General features: G+C 40.2%; 1 protein-coding gene across 4 annotated transcripts in view; it reads right to left on the bottom strand.

Moving 5' to 3' along the window:
- The window catches only part of HELZ (helicase with zinc finger), a 172012-nt gene that overhangs the window by 89663 nt on the left and 57750 nt on the right, over positions 1–24599 (bottom strand). For all 4 annotated transcript variants that reach the window (XM_072991020.2, XM_072991023.2, XM_072991022.2 and 1 more), the window contains exons 10-12: positions 20443–20710; positions 12886–13219; positions 4428–4558 (exon numbers count right to left, since the gene is read on the bottom strand). In XM_072991020.2, coding sequence (XP_072847121.2) covers positions 4428–4558; positions 12886–13219; positions 20443–20710 — 733 coding nt within the window. The remainder of the gene's footprint in view (positions 1–4427; positions 4559–12885; positions 13220–20442; positions 20711–24599) is intronic.

Here is a 24599-nt window from a genome sequence, read left to right as displayed (position 1 = left end):
ATGAATTTATAGATATATGAGAAGAATTTATCAATTTTGGATTCATAAAGGGGAAAGGGCAGAGCCCATTGCAAGAGTCAACTCAATTCTAGAAAGGAAATGGGGCTTCATAAGGGTAAGTAGGATAGGTTGTTATTCCAAATGGTTCGGGGGGGGGGGGAGCACTGTATATATTTAGATATTGGTTTATTTGATTTTTTTCCTTCTTTTTTCTTTTTGTGTGCTTTTTGTATAAATAATTTTTTTAAAAAGTTGCCTCAGACTTTCTATGCATTCTCTCCCCACCGAGCTGTTTTAAGCTGGAGAAGACTTTTTTTTCCAAAACTCACCAGAAGTGAGCTACCGGAGTCTCACAAGCAGCTTCCAATTGGTAATATAGTTCCCTTTGCCCAATAAAAAAAAGTTCATCAGTTTTTAAAAGTTGGGGAGCGTAGGCACACACCGCAAGTTCCAAGCATGGGAAAGTGCATCCCCAGATCTCTGGAAGCTACTCTCTCCAGTCGCAGGGGACCTATATCTACATCTCTAGACTGGAGGCCTATTGTTTATGACACCCACACCCTCAAAGAGAAGTACCGTATTTTTTCATGTATAAGATGCCCCCATGTATAAGATGTCTCCCATTTTCTAACCCAAAATTAAGAAATCAATATTTTAAATGTAAACACATTTTTATTTAATAATTAGGTAACATTTACATACCAGTACTATCATATTATGCATCTCATTTTAACTTTATTCAGCGTCTGGGCTCAGAACGCTTGCACATGAGGAGTCCCTGTTGCATCTGAGCACAGTTGCAATTGGTTTGTTCAGCATCAGCTGATGTCAGGCTTGTGATTGGAGGAAGCTATGTCTCCCGATTGTAGGAAGCTAAGTCTCCTGATTGGAGGCAGCTAAGCCTCATGATTGAAGGAAGCCTGTTTGCAGAGGCAAGGTATGGGCCATTTTGTTCTCTCCTCAGCTTACTTCAGTGTATAAGACGACCCCCAATTTTTAGCCTTAACGGTTTGGGGAAAATTAGTGTCTTATACACGGAAAAATATGGTACATCCTTTTCTCATTATACAACTCAGTTTACTACCAGTGTGGAAGGGATTCAAGAATGCACACTAAAGATACCTTGATCTGTTAAGGTTAGACTTGTCAAACTAGTAAAAATTCACTAATGGATCACCACTGCAAGGACTGATCCTGGCAATGGTGATCTGGCAGCTATTTTTAAATACTTAATGGTCCCCCACAAAGTCCCAAGGCTCCCAAAGGCTTCTCAAAGCCAAAGGGACCTCTTGTCATGAGTTCAGCCGAAGATCCGGAACCTGAGGGGCTAACTGTAGCTGAGGAGAATGCTGAGCGATTAGAAACACAAACAACTGAATCACCCCCAGATTCTCCTCCCCCAGTAGATAGGGTGAGGGCCAGGCTTGGGGAAGACTTATGACAAAAAGCTCAGAGGATCGCCAGAAGGCTGCCCGCAGAAACATCCAATCAACTAGCCCTGAGTTCTGACAGGATGAAAAGTTCAATGACTGTTTTTACTATATAAACAGCTCCCAAACGGCTGGAAGTCTGTGGAAGCAACAAGTCAAACCTCTGGCTCACATCCACGCTCCTGAGTACCCTGAACCTTGTTCTTTGGACTCTGACCCGGGACTACGTTGTGTGATTTGGCTTTGGACCCTGACCTCGGATTACGGTTTGTGATTTGGCTTTGGTATTTGGATATTGGCTCTGCATTCTCTGAACTTCTGGCATAGGACTGGTTTATCGGACTTTGCTCTTGAAACCCCCAGGATTGTGACACCTCTAGAGAACCTCAAGAATTGAAAAGGTGGGATAGGAAACTTTAATTTAATTTAATTATTTAATTTAATTATCTAGTGCCCCAATCCAATTTATACTGGCAGAACTCCACCTACAAGATTTTGCCAAATAGATCTTATGCATGCATTGCCTCACAAAGTTCCCACTTAGTTAAGATTAATAATTTGATTTAGTCTTTAACTTAAAAGACTTAACTCATTTAAAACTATGTATACCAAGACTGAAAGCAAAAATAAAAATATTGTGACATCTAAAAAACTAACAGATTAGTACAGTGTGAAGTACATGGATTACAAACTACTTCCTAGGACACATGAATTGAAATAGGTAGTTGAAGGTTTAAATACAACTATACATAGTGGGACCTGGGGAAGACAAGTATGCTCACAGAAAACACAAGTTCAAAATGGATATTCAGTAATAGGATTATTAGTAGAGATGGGGGTATTTGTATACGAATATCCCCCCACAGGTGGAAATAACAAGGGTTTCGGCGAAGTCTTCCTATTGCGCCGTTGTCCACAATGGATTAGTCACTCTGCGACCTGACAGAGAGGCTTGTCATCCCAACTCCTGCCAGGAGTGGCTAATCTATTGTGGACAATGGCGTGATAGGAAGGCTCTGTCGAGCTGGCGTCAGGAGCAGAATGGTGAGTGGACAGTGTGTGGACCCTCGTTATTTCCACCAGTGTGGGGGGGGATATTCGTATACGAATACCTCGTCTCTAATTATTAGCATAAATAATAAACTTTTCAAAGTGACAATGACATTATTAACACAGATAATGAACTTTTGAGGGCAAACATCCTGACATAACTAGAGTAGTTAACCACCTATCAGGTGACTACAGTCTGTCCTTGAACTACAAAGATGCTGAAACAGGAAACTGTTTTTTTAACTAATCAAATTCTGATTTTGGGCTCAGAATCAGTACCTTTGCCTGCACACTAGGCAGAAAGGAAAACTGCTTCTCAATACATAGGGGTTAGAATGCAACTTCCAACTCTATCAACAAACAACTCAGCTGTCAATTGCTGCAGATTAAAACCCTGTTCAGGCAACTGCTGCTGGACACCAGGTACGTAACTACATTGGCTTCTTTACTTGCAGCAATTCACACAAATGGAGTCATGCCGGCACTATTTTGTAATTAGATTCTGACCATAGTGATCTTAAAATCTGACATCTTTATTTAAGCCCTTTGACACACTTTGGGAGCTGTGGATTAATCTATCTGTCTCTCTTTCCAACAAATCATTTCTTTCTTTTATAACAGACACTTTGAGATAGAGAGAGAGAGAGAGAGAGAGAGAGGTATCTAAACCTAACAATAAATTGCATTCAGTCTGCATTGTGATGTTCAAATAGTAAAAATACATGAAGAAGCACATACAGATTCTAGGGTAGTTAGAACGGCAAAAACACACTCTCTGGGTTTGGGAGCCAAGCTGTCAGCTGATCAACCAAACTTAACCATTGATCTCCTCATATTGTCCTACCTTGGACTAAAAGGAGGAATGTCACAAGTGATACTCCTCTCTAATCTCCAATAGAACAATATGTTGTACTCAGTCACCCTAATGAAGAAGATTCTATAAGACTCTGTGCTTTGGCATGAAATTGAAAGGTATGAGGAAATCCCTACTTTCTGTTTATATAGCAGGTCTCAATGTCTACTTGGAAGGCCAACAAGGCCACTCATTAATCTCCACATTAGTAAAATAAGAAGTCTACGGTAGTTCCAGATGGCTTTCAGTCCCTCAAAACCTGGTTCTTTCAGCTTCCTCTTGGACCCTATTTCAATTTCTCCAAGAACTTTCACGGAACATTAACATTGTATGCCATCAAGCAATACCAATTTATGATTAGCCTTTTCAGGATTTTCTAAGTACAATGTATTCAGAAAATGTTTACCATTCCCTTCTTCTAAGGTAACCCTGGAACACAGCAGCTTGACCATGGTCACATAGGATGGCTCTTTTTCTGGGAGACACAGTGGGGAATTGGACTCCCTGTCTCTCTCTATACAACCAGATGCCTAGCTGCACATTACAGAAAGGAATATGGAATATTCTGTCTACATTCTGGCCAATAAGGACTCCATATATAAAAACTAACCAAGTTTCTAATGAAAAACAGGAGGATTGTAAAGACATAGTCTTAAAGTTATTTTCCACATCATCATCAACACAATCAAAAGTATTCCCTTTGAGGTTTCCACCAGACAACTTTACAGGGACAGGATTTTGGCCACTGTTCTGCACACAATACAGTACATACACATTAAGTTTACAGATGCAATAAAGCCTCTTAGCCACTTGATAAATCTGTGTAATTGGTTAGTTTAACAAACTATATGGAAAGTAAACCAGCTCTATACTCTCGCCTGGATCCAACAGTGCCATTCCACTGACAGAAAACAAAGCAGCATAACTGAGAAGCAAAAACTATTCCCATTTCACAGTCCTACCCACATACCCATTTTACCTGACATTCTGTGCACTGACCTGTCTAAGAACATGTCTAAGTCATCTGCTATCATGAATGCAAAATGCTATCTTTTACACCAGGTTCCAGTAACAAACTGTTTTCATGTTTGTACCTGTTGGGGCTCCATGGTATTGTGGGAGTCATGCTGACATCTGGAAAGAGAATACTGTTGTCCTTGATCCTGTCCAAGGCATAATGCATTTCACAGAGGGGTAAGCGGTTTAACTGAAACTGAAGTTCAACCTACAGTGCATACAAAATGAATGAATGAATGAACGAATGATAGGTGTGTCAGAAAAACAGGCATTTGAAAAGAGTGTTTTCTTGGCAACTATTGTGCCTTTATTTTTAACTGTGTCTTTATACCTCGGTGATATCCATTAGTAAACAGAATCCACAGATGAACTCATTCAGAAAATTTATAGTAGGGGTGGGCAACTTCTGAGGGTCTGGGAGCCATTGCCACTCTCCCTCGACTTTGTTGGACCTAATCTTCTCCTGACTAGCCACTTCTCGTTTCTTTTTTCAGAAAGCTCAAACTTTTCTGGTCTAGAGCAGGGTCTAGTGGGCACATTATATTTAAATGACAAATCTTGTCCCACAAGCTTCCAAGGGTGTAATATGCAACTGGGGGCAGTAATTTTTCATGGGGTTCAGAGGACTCAGGGGAGTTGAGGTCATGAAGAGATTTACTGGGAGGCTGAAGGAGCTGAGTGCCTTTTGACTGCAGGCCAAAATTTGCCCACCCCTGTGTACAGAACAAAAGTTTGAATATTGGTGTTAGAAAATCTTCTTTTAATAGAATGTAGCAATACAACAAGATCTTTCTCAGCAGAATTCCAACATAACTCATCACAGGCCAAACAGAAAATTTAAAAAGGTTAAGGCAACAACTAAATGGGAAGAGTGCTGTGGGAGAGCTGTAATCAGAGTAAATTAATTAATTGTTCAGGTCCATTAGAGTAAGAATAAGATACTAAATGAGAGCAGAATGATGTAAGTAGAAAGTTGTAGGCCAGATCTGAAGCGCAAAAAATTCTGGGTGAATAACGATTATTTAATAACTCAAAACAGCCTTTCTGAGATAATTTTTGATTTCATGGTTGTATGTTGCAACAAAAGGCAAGAAACACATTACAATCTATGAAACTGATTTCTGAATGAGTATTAAGTATAACTATTTCCTTTGAAATTGGTCACTGCTTTATAATAGCAAACAAGAAATCCCACAGCAACAATGGTACATTTTCTGAAATGTTACAACTAGCTGAAATGTTAGCATTTGTAGAAAACATCAAAAATTTAAAATGAATAAAATTAGTTTAAATAAATATAATACTAACAAAGCAAATAAAGAAATACATACAGTATTGAGAAAATGGATAAAAGCAACTCAAGGAAAAAATGAGGAAGGGTTATTCATTAAAGTTAAAAATATATGTGACATTAATGTAATACATGAATAAAGTGCTATCTTGTTCATAGATTGAAGATAAGGAGGACAAAGTGTAAATAGTGGGGAAAATAAAATGCAAGGTATACTGCCTAGGATAATTTTATGCAAATACAAAAAGGAAACACAACAGATTGTATCCAAGGTTGCCTTTCCACAAACCAAACAAATTGTCTCCTTTTGTCTGCAGAGGAAACCAACATCCAGTAGAGATTGCCCTCTAAAGGAAAAGGGGGAAGTGCAATCTTCATCAACTTCCTCTTCCCTGACATCTTCTAAGACGCACCTCCCATGCGGATTCAGAAAATCTCCCCAACCCTTCAAAACATGCTGAGAGGAGACACTGGTTGATGAAAGGGAGAAAGTGGAAATCACTATCCTCTCTGCTTCCTCCAGTGCCCAGCAGAGAATTCATTTAATCTTGGAGACACCGTGACCATCGACCACAGCAACTAATAGGTAATAAGATAAGTAAAAAGCAAGTTTCTCTTTTTCTTCATTCTCAAACTGTCTCACAGTTGCATCCCGTTGGGAGGTGCTTCCCCTAGCTTTCTAGACAACCGTTTAATAATCAGTGCTTAATTAAAGCATCTGCTGCTGAATCTTTATTAATGTAATAAATATTACAAAATTAAAGCAAAAGATTACTTTAAGGGAGCAGGAAACCAAAAACCCTATTTTACTAATCCATTAGAGAACTAATGGATGTTGTCAATAGCTATTAAAAATCAAATATTTTACAACTGAACTAAAACTAGCCATTGCAAAATGTACTAAAATAGGCAATAATACTTGAAAAGTGATAACAAGTAGTCTGAAGTTTCAAGCACCACAGTAACACTTTCTACAATCTCTCTGAAACATAACTAGAGTAATAAGGTATTACAGAGAAAAGCCAAGAAAAAAAGCCCTTTTTATGTCTTTAAAACTATCTTCCATTATATTAAAAAGAATGAACAGATTTATTTCTTACACGATTTATACAGTATGCAGATACAGCCAAAAGTGAGCAATATATAGAGTAAAAACCTCTCAAATTCCCTTTAGATAAATGTGACAGATTTTATTATCTACACAGTATGACTCTAGTGCAGTGGTTCCAAACTTGTGTCCCTAAATGTTCTTGGATTAAAACTCTTCACTGCTAACTGTTCTGGCCAGGATTTCTGTGATTTGTAGTCCAAGAACATCTGGGGACCCAAGGGCTGGGAACCAATGCTCTAGTGTGATTGTGCAAGGGCTGAAAACCTGTCTGTAAAACTACACTGAATAAGGCTGATGCTATCAGCAGCAGCAGCGATTTATCAGAAATTAAACATGTCCTCATTTTGTTCCAAGGCTCCACAGCTTCTGTTTCAACCCTTTCACCTTCAAGGAAGCTGGAAGAGAGAACGACATCTTTACCAGAAATCACCACTGCCAACTCATTTCAACCACACTAATTTTTGATAAGCAAAGATTTCCCCCTCCCATCCCACAGCTCCCACCCTTCTCAACAATCAAAGGGATTACTGTATTTTTCTGTGTATACGACCCCCCAATGTATAAAACAATCCCCTAATTATGACCCTTGCTGGAGGCGGAGGAGCAATTAATGGGCAACTGCTCCTCCACCTCCATCTCTCCTGCTGCTGCTACCTCCGCTGCCTGCCTGATCACCTCTTCCAGTGCAACTGCTGGGTGGGGGAGGCAGCAACAAGAGGCACCTAATTGCATGTGACTGCTCCTTTGCCTCCGGCACCTGAGGGGGCAAGCTGTGAGCTCTGGAGGAGGCAATTGGGGAGCAGAGGCGGCGGCAAGAGGCACCCGAGCATATGCTGGTGCTCCTTTGCCTCTGCCTCCTTCCGTGTATAAAATGACCCTCAATTTTTCCTCTATTTTACGGGAAAGTGTCATTTTATACACGGAAAAATATGGTACATGGGAATCATGGAAGCCTCTGGACAGAAGGAGGAAGTGTTTAAGTTCTAAAAGAAATCAATGTGTCTGATGGAATCATCAGCCTTATGCAACATAGTTGTGAGAACAGGATTTCACTGTGCCATGAAACACAGAACTTGGAGTAATATGTTGGTGCTTTGCAGCTGAATGCAGGGATATTGTCAACTGACAGAAATTCACGATAACTTGAATAAGAAAGTTCAAATATTACTACTAAGAAGTTCCTCAGATTTTGTACAACAGTGGCATTAAATGATATAGTTAATCAGTGGTCTTGATTATTGTTTTTAGAAGATACCTAATGCCACTGTACAAGTTGTATAATCAGCACACTGACTAATTAATCATTTTAACTCAGAACATTCAGGTCCATGTAAGAGTCTAGAGTAAAAATAGGGACTGGAACGTGACATTGATAATTTTCCTCAGAGAGAATGATATTACTTCCTTTAATATTTCTAGCCTCTGTTTGAAATTATGTCCGCTAAAATAGCCAGCTAACCTCTTTATGCCTACAGGATATACAGGACAGAGAAATCATTTAATTCACTTGACTGAAACTGTTTAATGGTCTAGACTAGAGCAAGATACAGTAAAGGTGTTTAATAGAATTACCTTCGTCTAGAACACATAAAATGATATAAGGCAGAGACTTCTACTTCCTTCAGAGTCAGACTGACCATATATTATATTCCCAGTACTTCCTAATCTGCTATTAGGTTTTATGAGGGCAGATTGCTCAGCTAAATGTCACAGAGTTCATTCTACATAGATAATCCTTCCACCTGTGCATACTATTAAAGCTTATAATAGCCAGTTACATATATTATTTTTATATTAGAAAGAATGGGTTATCCCAATTTTGTCACTTGGGGGCAATTTTTTTAAACAGTGGTTAACAAGCAAAGCACAAAGTACTAAAATGCATATCATGGAGCATAATCCTGAAAGAAAAAGTTTAAACTGAATCATTTTTAGAAATTTTATTCCATGTATTTTCTAATACTTTCATTCCATCAAAGCCAAGTCCAGGGAGGTTTATAGAAACTAAACTTAAAATGTTAAATCCATAAGAGGGAATAATATTTTGTTAAAAGTCCTTTAAACATCAGAACTATAAAACCACAGAACAGAAGATTAAATTTCACTTTGAAACAGCATTTTCACCACCCTCCTAAAGGTCTGGAACAAAATCTTCATGAATGTCTGCAAGATAAAGATGGATCTAGGGTGGAAATAGCAGAAATTGGACGATCAGAAGGAGAAGCAGAAAAGAGAGAAGATGGCATTCCAAAGAAAAAGCTATAAGTTTAAAAGCCCTGCTCCTTATTACCATCAATCTATCCTTAGTCAAATCTAGGCAATGGAGTGTAATCTCATATGCTTCTCGTAACATAAAGAAACAAGAACAAGGGAAGATATATCCTCAAGTCACCTGGACTGAAAACTTTCAGGACACTAAAGATCAAAAGCAGAACTTCTGCTCAGAAACAGATCTGGAGCTACTACAGCTGTTATAGGAGTAGTGGAACACACTCCTTCCCCACCTGAGGCACATTAAATGTATGACTCCATTTTTAACTAACTGGCATTTCCAGATTGCATCAAAGACAGCCTCACATGAGAAGGAAATATCTCCTAATCAAGAAATTTCAAGGGAAAGCTATGTTAATCTGCTACAGCAAAACCCAAGTTTTGCGGCATCTTAAAACCTATGGAGCTACAAGGTTTGTTGCTTTTGCTGATGAGAGACATGATCTTACCCCAAATGAAGCAAAACCACATAGCCAGATGGTTGCAATCTACCAGGAGGGGCAAGAGTCAACAGCACATATGATTGGTAAGGAGATTCAAAGAAATGTGCCCACCTTATCAGTGGAAATCAACTGGAATGGATTCTCTGATTGTGGACATCTGCTGTAACAAATTTATTCTCAATGTGGCATCCATGTCCTGTTGAGGACAGGACATTTTGGAGATCGATAATTCAGAGGGTTGCCATAAGTTGGAAACGACTTGAATGGCACATAACAACATCCACGTAAATGAAGGTCCAGTTCCCCCCCCCCCACAAACTTCCTGTCAATAATGATTCTATGAGATATGTCTTTCAAAGAACTGCCTATATTCAATTATAATGATGAACTAAGGGTTTGTTTGCTTTCTGCCAACCCAAAGAATTTGTCTTAACATTTGGCATGATTTCAGCCATCATGACTCTTGCTCTTTTTGCTCCATTGTCAATGACACCCCTGAATAGCCTAATATCAGTACACATAACATAAGCAAAAGTTACTACCAAAGTTACTCAAGTGAATTCTATATTCTAGACATAAACTATGTATTCAACAGAATATCTGCCTTCTCTCACTGAGCCTGTGAATCCATTATTACAGGATATTGTTTTCAATATCAGCACTAATTTCATTCTTAGGGTTTGTCTATATGTAGCGATTGGATTGGGCTGGATTAAGCTAAATTGGGTCACTAAGAGGTCCAGTATGCCATTTGGTGTGATCCTGGACCAACAGCAGCATACTGTCAATTTGCTAATCTCATGAAGTAAGTTAAGAAAGGAGCCACTTTACAATATTGGCAAATTAAACAGTTCCTCAGCTCTGTGGAGGGAGCTGAGGAAATGAAAAAAAACTTATGTATATTAGAGCAGCAAATATGTGCTACATCACTTTAAAATATACAGGTAATACATACCTAATACAAGTACCTTACTTGTACTACACATACCTCATGCTGTTTTTAAAGAGATTCAGTGCATATTCATTGCTCCAGTACTTTAAATTAGTTTTCACTTCCTCCACTCCACAGAACCATGGAACTGTTTAATCTTCCAATGTCATGAAATGGGTCTCTTCTTAAGCCACTTCATTATGTTGGCAAATGAAAAGAGGAAGGCTGATTTGTTTCCAATGATTAAACATACTGGAAACAAACCAAAACAGAGTGCCTCTATCCACACCAAAAAGGCTGAAGCCCCTGACAGGGGCCAGAAAGGTGTGGATAAGACCACAAATACATAGTCTAACCAATGTCTTTAGAAACAAAACAACCTATGCCTGCAGTAGACCAGTGGGCTAAACACCCATTCAGTCAACCTTTTAGGCATGTTTATAAATAATTCCCAGAAAAAAGATTTCAAAATCCTCTCTTCATTTTCCTATAAAAGAAATGTTTTATATGACACTTAAGGACAAGACCTCTGTTACAAATGTTTTCCAAAGCACAGGGACTAATTTGCATAATTTCTGAATGTCATTAACACGCATAGCATAAATGATACCTCATTTTAAAAATTAGAGTATATTTCAGCTTGGAATACAGTCATATTCTGCTGGCTCCCAGTCTGTTTTTGGGCTTAGGTATTACATTTGCCAGATTATTAGAAAAATCATCACCCTTCATATATAGCTAACCAACTGTTAGTATCATCTTCAGAAGCTCTTCTGCAGGTACTCATATCAAATGAAGTGAGGTAGATGACACCACCCACAGTGGTGGCACCCTGCTTACTTAACAAGTTGGCTTCCCTAGAAAGACTTGCTTAGTCTTTGCTTTGTGCCTATTTCTGGTGGTTCTTTATGGTCCTTAATCTTTACAAAAATGGCCTTGTTATCTTTCCTGATTTTTCAGATTAAGTGCTTTTAAATGTCTTTTCCCTATCACCTGACACCAGTTTTAATGTTTTATATTTTATTTCTGAATTTTAATGTACTTTCAGTCCTGATCAAACAAAAATACGTCTTTGTAGTCTGAAAATATTTTAAAGAACAAACAAATGAAATTAGGTAAGAAAGAAAGAAAAATTCTGACCAGAGAACAACCACAGGAAGTACGAATGCTCTCAACCCCTGTGTCCATGAACAGTCCTGAAGCTGTGACAATGGAAGGTATTGAAAGGAACAGTACCATTACCCTTGCTACAAGTGACTAGAATCTCTCTCATCATGCTCTATTTTTTTATGATGTGCCAAGCTTCACATTACCAGCCCATCATTGCAGAGTAATATCCACCTTTTTAATTTGTGGTGGATGTTATGATGCAATCATTTGAGTGGTAATATAGAATGCACCCTTTAGTTACTCTGCGATAAACACCTTCCAGTGAACTCACCCTTGGCATAGAAGAGGTTGTTAGACACATAGGTTAGAGCACTTTCAATCAGTGGCGATGACTGAAGCCAGATTTGTGGGGGGTCAAAAAGAGTTGGTGAGGATAGGTCACAGCCCAGGAACAGACAGCATGTTTAGTGATTTGGGAAATAAAAAGGAAAGAAGGAAACAGAAAGAGTTTGGCTTTAACAAGAGCCCAAAATACATGCTTCTTATAGACCTATATCTATAAATTAAAGTAGCTGATGACTCCACATCCATAAGCATTCTTCTATTAACATTATGAAGTCAAGACATATTTGCATTTTACTGGCAGGTACTGATGTGAAGTCTTACAGAGACCCCTAACGCAGGCCTAAACACTTACCAGTATCAGAGAAAGACTTAACTTGGAAATAAAACTCAGTAAGTGCAATAATTTGTTTAAACCCATTTATTTTGAATCAGTAATCAGTTTAGAAACATTCCAAGTCTGTACATACAATATCAGACATAAATATTAAATAAGATTTTTCCCATAAAGATTTTTTTAAAAAGCTAATACTCGTATCTCCATTATCATAAGGAAGAACAACTCTTCTAACAGCACTACCGCATCCTTTTGCAGCACCTTATCCCTATTAAGCATCTTACAACCGCTCAACCACCCATACAATCAGACAATGTCACCTAAACAAAGATGGTTGTGTCAGCCTCCACAGATATATGATTGCCTCCCAATCTATAATGTTCATTTTTTAGCAACAGAAGGATTGTCAGATCTGATTTGAATAAAAAAGCATGGCCCTCACAGCATAGAATTTATTCTGTAATCCCCATGGCATACAACCACAGAAATGTGATTCCTTTTTTCCTGTCACAAATTAATTGTTCATCATTATGTAAGGCATCAACTTGCTCTTCTGCTCTTCTGTTTAAAAAATTATCTGTGTCAGATATGTTCCCATCTGGTAGTCTTATGTTGTAACCAAAGCTGCTGACATACCTAAAATAGTGAGGGCCAAAATGAACAGAAAGGGATGCATAAGAAATTTCCATTCAGACATACCTGCATTTCACTATCTGCTCGAAGATTAAGCTCTTCACAGCATTCCCTGGATATTCGCAAAAATATATACTCTTTTGTTTTTTCCTCAATAGCTGCTTCATACACCTTCTCTTTGGTTCCTTGGGTCAGTACTGACTTCTCTTTAGTGACTGGCAATAAATAAACAGCATTGACTTTGGTCATCACCAGTCGCCCTGCCAAAGTGTCTTCAGAAAGCGTCTCAGTGAGCTTAAATCGTCCAAAAAGTTGTCCATTTTGGGCATACTTTGCACCTCCAGAAACACCGGTGAGCATGAAGCTTGCTACAATCTGCAATTGCACTTTTATGTTGAACCTAAACCAGAAAGCATGCAGTTAGTTCTGTAGAAAAAGAATGGGCTTTCTTATCCAGCAGAAACAGCAGAACAAAAATTGGAACTACAGATGATTAAAAAAAAAAAAAAGATTTCTTGCAGGGCTTTTTGAAGAGGGATATTAAAACAGCCAAGAACTGGGCTGAGTGGCTAGCTCTTTATTCTATGTCATTTTCCTAACCAAAATTGTGCATGTTGCATGTTACTATTTTATCCCTCAAGAAAAACCTCAGTTTCCCTAGGTTTTGGTTCATGGAGGCTTTACACTTGTCATTTTCATGTGGGCAAAGTCACAATGGAGTGATGGTTGCTGAAATCTCCTTACAAATTTAGCTGAGCATTATATTAAATGTCTGAATAGGATTCTAGTTGCACTCAAATTGGTGCAGAAAGCTCATGGTAAATACATTTCATATGGCAAATACTGTAATATGTATTCCAAAGTTATAGAATGGCCTAGCATTCATCCCAAATATTAGATCGTAAATCTATAATTTCTGCATTAGTCAGACATTTAGAATAGTTTCATTGCAATTTAGAAAATCTGTTTTCACTATAACTAGTACATAAGATCCCCTTCATGGATTGCTGCCTTGTCGTGGCGAAGGGGCTTGAGTAACTCAGAGAAGCTATGGGCTATGCCGTGCAAGGACACCCAAGACAGACAGGACGTAGCAGAGAGTTCCAACTAAACACAATCCACCTGGAGTAGGAAATAGCAATGCCACTCCAGTATCTTTGCCAAGAATGCCCCATGAACAGAAACAAGAGGCTAAAAGATATGACGCTGGAAGATGGGCCCCTCAGGTTGAAAGGCGTCCAACATGCTACTGAGGAAGAGCGGAGGACAAGTACAAGTAGCCCCAGAGCTAATGAAGTGGTTGGGCCAAAGCCGAAAGGATGCTCAGCCGTGGACATGCCTGGAAGTGAAAGGAAAGTTCAATGCTGCAAAGAAAAATACTGCACAGGAACCTGGAATGTAAGATCTATGAACCTTGGGAAGCTGGAGGTGGTCAAACAGGAGATGGCAAGAATAAACATCGACATCCTGGGCATCAGTGAACTAAAATGGACAGGAATGGGCGAATTCAGCTCAGATGATTATCATATCTACTATTGTGGGCAAGAATCCCATAGAAGGAATGGAGTAGCCCTCATAGTCAACAAAAGAGTGGGAAAAGCTGTAATGGGATACAATCTCAAAAATGATAGAATGATGTCAATACGAATCCAAGGCAGACCTTTCAACATCACAGTCATCCAAGTTTATGCACCAACCACCATTGCTGAGGAGACTGAAACTGAACAATTTTATGAAGATTTACAACACCTTCTAGAACTGACACCAAAGAAAGATGTTCTTCTCATTCTAGGGGACTGGAATGCTAAAGTAGGGAGCCAAGAGATAAAAGGAACAACAGGGAAGTTTGGCCTTGGAGTTCAGAATGAAGCAGGGCAAAGGCTAATAAAGTTTTGTCAAGAGAACAAGCTGGTCATCACAAACACTCTTTTCCAACAACACAAGAGGCGACTCTACACATGGAAATCACCAGATGGGCAATATCGAAATCAGATTGATTATATTCTCTGCAGCCAAAGATGGAGAAGCTCTACAAAGTCAGCAAAAACAAGACATGGAGCTGACTGCAGCTCTGATCATCAGCTTCTCATAGCAAAATTCAAGCTTAAACTGAAGAGAGTAGGAAAAACCACTGGGCTACTCAGGTATAATCTAAACCAAATCCCTTATGAATACATAGTGGAAGTAAAGAACAGATTTAAGGAACTAGATTTGGTGGACAGAGTGCCTGAAGAACTTTGGATAGAGGCTCGTAACATTGTACAGGAGGCAGCAACAAAAACCATCCCAAAGAAAAGGAAATGCAAGAAAGCAAAGTGGCTGTCCAACGAGGCCTTAGAAATAGCAGCGAGGAGAAAGGAAACAAAATGCAAGGGAGATAGGGAAGGTTACAGAAAATTGAATGCAGACTTCCAAAGAATAGCAAGGAGAGACAAGAGGGTCTTCTTAAATGAACAATGCAAATAGAGGAAATAACAGAAAAGGAAAAACCAGAGATCTGTTCAGGAAAATTGGAGATATTAGAGGAACATTTTGTGCAAAGATGGACATGATAAAGGACAAAAATGGGAGGGACCTAACAGAAGCAGAAGACCTCAAGAAGAGGTGGCAAGAATACACAGAGGAATTATATCAGAAAGATTTGGATATCCCAGACAACTGAGACAATGTAGTTTCTGACCTTGAGCCAGACATACTGGAGAGTGAAGCCAAGTGGACCTTAGAAAGCCTGGCTAACAACAAGGCCAGTGGAGGTGATGGCATTCCAGTTGAATTGTTTAAAATCTTAAAAGATGATGCTGTTAAGGTGCTACATTCAATATGCCAGCAAGTTTGGAAAACTCAACAGTGGCCAGAGGATTGGAAAAGATCAGTCTACATCCCAATCCCTAAGAAAGGGAGTACAAAAGAATGCTCCAACTACCGTACAATTGCACTCATTTCACACGCTAGCAAGGTTATGCTCAAAATCCTACAAGGTAGGCTTCAGCAGTATGTGGACCGAGAACTCCCAGAAGTACAAGCTGGATTCCGAAGGGGCAGAGGAACCAGAGACCAAATTGCTAACATGCGCTGGATTATAGAGAAAGCCAGAGAGTTCCAGAAAAACATCTACTTCTGCTTCATTGACTATGCAAAAGCCTTTGACTGTGTCGACCACAGCAAACTATGGCAAGTCCTTAAAGAAATGGGAGTGCCTGACCACCTTATCTGTCTCCTGAGAAACCTGTATGTGGGACAGGAAGCAACAGTTAGAACTGGATATGGAACAATTGATTGGTTCAAAATTGGGAAAGGAGTATGACAAGGCTGTATATTGTCCCCCAGCTTATTTAACTTATATGCAGAATACATCATGCAAAAGGCTGGACTGGAGGAATCGCAAGCCAGAATTAAGATTGCCAGAAGAAATATCAACAACCTCCGATATGCAGATGATACCACTCTGATGGCAGAAAGTGAGGAGGAATTAAAGAACCTTGTAATGAGGGTGAAAGAGGAAAGTGCAAAAAACGGCCTGAAACTCAACATCAAAAAAACTAAGATCATGGCCACTGGTCCCATCACCTCCTGGCAAATAGAAGGGGAAGATATGGAGGCAGTGACAGATTTCACTTTCTTGGGCTCCATGATCACTGCAGATGGAGACAGCAGCCACGAAATTAAAAGACGCCTGCTTCTGGGGAGGAAAGCAATGACAAACCTTGACAGCATCTTAAAAAGCAGAGACATCACCTTGCCAACAAAAGTCCGAATAGTCAAAGCTATGGTTTTTCCTGTTGTGATGTATGGAAGTGAGAGCTGGACCATAAAGAAAGCAGACCGCCGAAGAACTGATGCCTTTCTATTGTGGTGCTGGAGGAGGCTCTTGAGAGTCCCCTGGACTGCAAGGAGTACAAACCTATCAATTCTAAAGGAAATCAACCCTGAGTGCTCACTGGAAGGACAGATCCTGAAGCTGAGGCTCCAGTACTTTGGCCATCTCATGAGAAGAGAAGACTCCTTGGAAAAGACCTTGATGTTAGAAAAGTGTGATGGCAAGAGAAGGGGACGACAGAGGATGAGATGGCTGGACAGTGTCTGCGAAGCAACCAACATGAATTTGACACAACTACGGGAGGCAGTGGAAGATAGGAGGGCCTGGCGTGCTCTGGTCCATGGGGTCACGAAGAGTCAGACACGACTAAACAACTAAACGAATGAACGAGTACATAAGATACTGCTCTTCATAAAGGAAACTTTAACTAGAACATGGGAATATTTTTATGCTACCCAAAACTCACACTTTACTTTGAGATTTTCTATGCTATAAATATAAGTTCAAGGTAACTTATTATTTACAGAGACACAGTCATCAGACCTTTGTGTTCTTCGAAAGATCCAGCATACTTATTACATGCAGTGCCACAAAATAAGGACGTTTTGCTCGATACTAGAAACTATAAATATTGCACAGTGAACAACTGAACTCATGAAATAAATTGTAAATGTCAAAATAATCATATCTGAGCATGTGGAGGTAGGCTCCATCGTGAGGCTGGTTGGATGGCTTGAGGGTGCTAAGGATTTCCCCCACAAATGGGACCCAAGTCCTTGCAGTCTGAGTTTAAGAGCCGGTTTTGTTAATTTTTTACACTCCGGACTGGAGCGGGTATAGTGACTTTCACCCAGGCAGAACAAGCAACGATCGTGGCCATCAGTAAAGGGGATTTTATTGGCACACGTCATAAAATACTTGAATGGGCCTGAACAGGCCATTAAAAAGGGTGGGAAGGTGGGAGAGGAAGACGAAAGAAAAATAACTCACAGGGAAACGTCCATAAATGAAAAACTGATCAAGTCCATGATCCAGGAATCGAAAATGTTAGGCAGTCCGTAAGATCAAAAAACCGTAAGACTGAGAAAATCAGAAAATCACTCTAGTAATCGCTACAGAAGTCCAATTTCAGTGGCAGCTAAAAGGAATGGAGGTATTATGGGCGGACAGAGCATGCGTGCCACAGGGCAACATCCCACTAATCACGTCTTTATAAGCTCTAGAATATTCTGCCAATTCCTGCGCAAGCACAGTAAAAGTCATTTGTTTGCATTCACAGAGGCCACAAAGAAGAATGTAAGGATCAAAATAATCATATCTGAGCATACAGGAGTTGTTTTCAGCTATTTGCGTAGAGTGACAGTGAAAAACATTCTCCACTGACTACACTTTTTTTCCATTTTATTTTCTATTATTTTCTACAGAACAACAGTAGAACTAACATGGCTGCTATATACTGAACTATCAGCAGTAATGGCCACTAAAACCAGGTTGTGTTTTTAAGTATCTTAGCACTGGGATAATGTAAGGGCTTGGCTGCACAGCTTGGCTAGAGTGTGCTAAGCGAGGGCTAAATAGGGTCGCTTAAGGAAATAAAAAATGTCATGTGATGTGATCTTTGGTCTGCTTTACCTTTCAAAGAAAGTACAGTAAAGCAGACTGGAAGCGGGAACAGATAGGAGGAGGAAGCAAGACGGAGGATTTTTCCCCCTTTTCTTTATAGCCTGGGAAACCAACCACAAAACAAAAAAAAATACTATGATCAAAAATCACTAAAACTATATATCTTTTGTGGAACAATAAAGAGGTCTTCATCTAGTGCCAAAAAACCATAATGTATGTGGCTGAGAACTTTCTTTGGGAAAGCTTTTCCACAGATTGAATGTCAATACTGAAAAGACCCTCTCTCTTACAGCCATCCTCTCCTGTTACATTTCTTTTTTAAAAAATAAGAACTCACAGGCCAAAATCCTGTTAAAAAAACATGCACACAATGAAATCATGGAGTGATTTTGTTCCCCTCTCATGTGGACTGTCCTTTGCATGAATAGCTGTATGCCCAGTTTCGCATCCAGCGAGCAATTAATCATGGAAAGGAAAACAGGAGAGCAGCAAAATACTTAAAGCAATACAAACATATTCTTTAATCTCTTACCCCTTCCTTCAAGGGAGAAATAATAGAACTATATCTTTAACCTGGTGCAACTGGCAACCAGGAATGCCATGCAGGTGGGTATGGGAACTTCCTTACAGATGAGTATCAATTATTTAGCAGATTGGTGATTAAAGAACATCTGCTCTCCCTCCACCAGCAGACTCAGTTTCTGTGCTCTCTATAGAATACATAAAGCCTATTCCTCAATGTCTAGTATAGCGCTAGTCAGACAGGCAAAGCAAAGATACTCTTCTGTTTCCCACTGAAAAATCAAGTCCACAACTTTTGTGCACTTCTGGATTCAACCCAGCGCAAGTCTAAGTGGTGGCCAGAAATGCATCTGTACTGTTAAGGCTGGTGTGCCAGCTGTGCCCATTCCTCGAGATGTCTGATCTGGCCATGGTGACACACACCTTGGTTACTTTCTGTTTGGATTACTGCAATAAACTTTATGTGGGCCTGCCTTTGAAGAGTGTTTGTAAATTTCATCTAGATCAAATTGCTACAGCCAAACTGGTTAAAGGAAGCATGTAACCCCCTGATTACAACAGCTTCACTGGTTGCCAGTCTGTCCACAGGCCCAATTCAAACTGCTAGTTAAGATCTATAAAGCCTCATACTGTACAATGGTGCCTTGCAAGACGGACGCCTCGCGGGATGAAAAACCCACAAGACGAATGGTTTTTTGCGATCGCTGTGGTGCCTCGCAAGACGGCTTCTTATATGGCCATGCTTCACAAGACAATTTTTCCCCCAAGACTGATGCCTCACATGACGAAAATAATTCATTCGTCTTGCGAGGTTCCCATCGGAATGCATTACAATGCATTCCTATGGGAAACCACTTTTCGCAAGACGAACATTTTGCAAGACAGCGCTACTCGCGGAACGAATTACTTTTGTCTTGCAAGGCTCCACTGTATACCCTGGGTCCTAGCTGTCAGAATGACTATACCACCTCCACAAACCTCCTGGCTTTTAAGATCTCTCTCCATCCCATTACAAGTTTGTGCACTTAGGACAAGAGAGTCTTCTCAATGGGGGTTCCCAGGCCCTCTCCCTCTTTTCCTTCTGTTGACAGGCAATGGTCTTCTTTTTCAGGCAGACATTTAAGCTACAAGTTGGAACTTTAGGAATGCTGCATCTATTGAATTTAGAGATTCTTAAAATGTTTTAAAAATACTTTTATGGTGTTTTAAATGGTAATTTTATTATATGCTTTTTTGTGTGTTGTGCCCTATGATATTTTTAATGGCAATTATTATGTAGTTTTAACTGACTTTGAGCTGCCTTGAGTCCCCTATGGGGGGAAAGGTGGCATATAACTAAAATAAAATAAAGTTAATATTACAATCTAAAGGAGGTGACGTAAAATATTAAGTCCAGCATATCAAATTACACAAGTATATAACTTGTTTCAGACAGCTGCAAATGTTTTTAAACCCACTACTGGCCAATACATACATTTCACCCAAGAACTAGAAATTGTATTCTGGCACTTTAAATATCAACACATTTTCATCATTTCATCTGATGTAGTAGTTGACTACAGAGAACAGATACAAGAAAGACCTGTATCTAGGCTCCAGAGACAAAAAGAACTGGATTCAATCAGAAAATGGAGGCCATCTTTAGCAGAAATATTACTTACTTGCTGACTTCTTTGTATTGTGCTATTTCTTCAATATAAAGGAGATCATGCAGTCGTGACTGGTAGTTACTCTTGGTCAATGATTTATCCAAGACAGACTGTGTAAATAGCTGGTCAGCAGACAGAGGAATTTGGTATCTAATCAGAAGGCTCTTATCCAATTCAGTAGTCTCATTTGGCTCAAATTCTACAATAGTCTTAGAGGTGGAATCCCAACGCTTGGCTGTGGTTAACAGTTGTTGTCGTGCATTCATCCTATATTCAAGATCTGCGTATTAACAAGAGAAATACAGAAAAATTATGATTGGCTGTATTTTTCATTCATAATCCATGATAAATTGATATATTAACATGTGTGACATGTCACAAACACTGAGGTATAGAAGTACATGTTTAAGTGGCACACTATGTCCCTTACAGACACTCTCATAGCTTACACTCCTAAGAGCTCCTATTACTGAACTAGATTTAAACAATTTTAAAAATACAATTCTAGAGATTCCACTAAACCTCCACAATTTCTACCATCCTAAATTTATCTCTGACAAGAGACTGTTCCAGAGATGTAGAGTCACAAACAAATTAGAACCATAAATGTAGAGTCACAAACAAATTAGAACCATAAGAGAACACAAAAAGAGAGGTTACTTACCTGTAACCATGGTTCTTCGAGTGGTACTCTGTGAATCCACACGAATGGGTTAATCTGTGCCTGCGCCGGACTCTTCAGAATATTCTAGAGCTTAAATAATGACCAATTAAACATCTCCCCATGTTGCGCATGCTCCGCCTGCCCACGGTACATCAGTTCTGAATATCCGCCGCTGTAATGGCTCTGAAAATTAAATGCCAAAAGAAGTCGTGATGGATAGCGGGGAGGTTGGGCGGGATGTGTGGATTCACAGAGTACCACTCGAAGAACCACGGTTACAGGTAAGTAACCTCTCTTTCTTCTTCATGGTCTATGTGAATGCACACAATTGGGTGACTAGCAAGCTCACTTACCGGAAGGAGGGCTGTCACGGCAGAACAGAAGTCAGCACAGCCCCTCCAAAACCTGCTTCTTTCTTGGCTCTGACATCCAGTCTATAATGCGTAGCAAAGGTCAATGGTGTAGACCAAGTGATTCTCCGTCAGTTTTCTCATTGAACAGCCTAGCACTGTCAAACAGAAGCTCTTCAATCCATGACCTGGTGTCGTTGTTGATGCCTGCTGAACGCAACCAGGCATGCCTGCAAAGAGCAATGGCTGATGTCATCGCCTTGAAAGCTGCATCCGCAGAATGCTGGGATGCCCGGCATTGCTGTTTGGCAGCCGGGTATTTACTCAGGAAAGATGTGTCCTTTAATGATTTTCAATTCTTCTTGAAATCTGTAAAGATGTAGGTGGTTGATTGCAGGATTCCTTGATCAGATCTAACATTGACGGAATAAAGGCTAAGTTCAAATGAAGTGATTTCTCTTGATTTATATAATCAAATATCAAGTCTTGCTTGGGGGTGGAGGTTGATCTATGTCTAATTCCAGTGACTTAGCCGGAGTATTAATTGAGAGTATGGTGTGAAATCTTCTGAGGGAGATGGGGGGTGTATATCAGCCACGTTTGAGTCTGGTGTGGCCAGGTTAGAGGGAGATTCTCTAGATGCTTCTGCCTGTTGATCTTGGTCAGACAAAGACAATATCAACAAGCCTCTGGAATCTCTATCAAGGGACAGAGGGGGTGAGGGTGGGTGTCTGTGTGTTCTTGATGCAGAAGTTGATACTCTCGGAACCGGTGCCAACAATTCTATGTCAGGCAGATGAGTGGGTCTTGAGGGTGCGGTCTGACCGGATGCTTGAGAACGGGACACTTTGGAGTGTGATACTGGTGGTGCCAGTATCGACGGTGCTCGAGATTGCTTCTCCAGGAGGGTTGAATAATGCTCTTGCTGAAAATAGCGCTTAGAAATAGGCTTTGTGGCCATCGGTTCAACCTGGAGATAAGTTTGATGTCGATGTCAAGGCGGTGAAGGAGAAGGGGATGACCCCGAAGAGGCGTAGATGTAACATACTCTCTTGGGTCTAACATAATCCCCGGTGTCATACAATGGATCAATGTCATAGCCATGATATTGACTTCGAACTCTATGTCACTCTGTTTCTACATACAGTGGCTCCTCATACTCGGCAACAGCCTGACGCTGAGATGGACACGGGAGCACTATGACATCCCAATGTTGAGAAGGATGTCTGTCTGGAGAGACATGCCAATGTTTCATTAGATGTTTCAGCAGAGAGGATGGCCATGGTGATACCTCTGAATCCGATACCTGAGCCACTGTCGCCTGTCCAATAGACATGGGGCTAGAATGGGCTGAGGCCAGGCTGGAAATCATCTCAGCCTCTGAACAGCCGTGACTCAGAGATGGGCTTGGAATCAACCTCAGCGCCTGTGGCTGTGGTTGTGATGGAAAGCCATCTCCCCCTGAAAGCAATTCAGGATCACACAGCTCCCTGGACAACTCCTCCAGAATGGGCAAAGGCAATGTGATTCTAACCGGGGAAGGTTCCCTCAGTTGAACAGACTTATGTGGATGTTTCACCTTTTTTTGCTTAGACATCTCCTTCTTTGTCTTAGGATCTTTACTAGATGGCGCGCCTTCGGTACCGATGTTGACCCCGGTGTCAAAGATTTCTTAGGCAGTTTAGATTATGCTTTGGAAGAAGGAGTAACCAGTGTTGGTACGAGGGGTAGGGAGAGCAGTAGGAACGGTAGGTTCCATTTCTGTTGAGCCCAAATGTGTCAAAGACTTTTCCCAGAGATAGGAAAGGAGTTGTTGTAACCGAGGCTTTAAAGCAGGCTTGCTTAGTTTCTTGCAGTCCTGGCAAATATTGGGCTGATGTCTTTCCCCCAAACAAAAAAAACAACGGCCATGGCCGTCCATGAACGGGATTTTGTTAGCACACTATGTGCAACCTTTGAATGGGCCTGTAGAAGCCATAAATTTGGCGGGAACCAAAAGAACGATATCAATGAAGGGGCAAACTCACGGGAGACAATAGTGATAGAAGTCCTGATTCAAGCCGAGATATCAAGCAGATAAGAGGAATCAAGTATAAGTCCAATCCGTAATCCAAAATCAGAACGGTAAACAGTCCGAGGGTCAAGCCGAATAATCACGGAAGCAAAATCAGGATCAGAGCGAAATCGAAGGTCAGGTCAGTCCAAATCAATAAACTAGATGAAAGTTGTAGTCAGAAAACAGTCCAAGGTCAAACCAAAAATTTTTAAAAGAAGAATTAACTCTAAACGATTCAAAGTAGTCTGACTGCAGTGGCGGCAAAAAGGTACCGTGGGCGGGTGGAGCATGTGTGATATGGGGAGACGTTTAATTGGTCATTATTTAAGCTCTAGAATATTCCGAAGAGTCCAACGCAGGCATAGTTTAACCCATTTGTGTGCATTCACAGAGACCACGAAGAAGAACATAGAAGTGCTGGCATCTGGAAATAAAATATAAATCTAAAAAGCAAACATGCAATAAATGATATATGGGTGCCCAAGAAACACTGTTGTTGTTAAAAAGGACAAGGCTACTATTTATTCTTATTTTGTTTGGAAGGGTTATGAGTACTAGTTGCCAAGCTCTTTGTCTTTAGAGGAAAATCAATCATCAGAACGTGCTGAATGCATGTAAAACAAAGTGGAAATAAACAGAGAAATAGGAGCAGAGTGTTATCTTTGTGTCTCATTAATTATCATCCAGATGATTTCTTCTTCTCCTGTTTGATAATCAGAATTTGAAGAAGAGCAAATGGCCCTACAAATTAACACTGCTGTGTATTATTATTAGCAGCTTTATTTGTTTTTCTTCTTACTGACCACACTGACAAAAACGATACGCTGAGATTCTGGAGAATCCTCACCTATTATGAACTTGCCACTTCTCTAGTAATCAGGAATGGTTCTTTGATGCTATCTAAATGGGGAATTCCAATTTGCCACTCCAAACAAAGCAGAAATGGAAAAGGGGGAATAAAGCTTGTGACTGCAATTTTGGTTTGTAACGCAAGAGACAAGCCAGGCCCCAAGTTCAGACGATACACAAAATCAAGAGTCAATAAAGTGAACTCTGCCACATGTGGCCCTCAAGGGCACTTCTGCAGTGCCGAAGATAC

Source organism: Pogona vitticeps, chromosome 2 (assembly GCF_051106095.1).
Source record: "Pogona vitticeps strain Pit_001003342236 chromosome 2, PviZW2.1, whole genome shotgun sequence".
Taxonomy (NCBI): Eukaryota; Metazoa; Chordata; class Lepidosauria; order Squamata; family Agamidae; genus Pogona; species Pogona vitticeps.
Note: the sequence above shows the minus strand (reverse complement) of the source record. Positions and strands in the feature narration are given on the sequence as shown.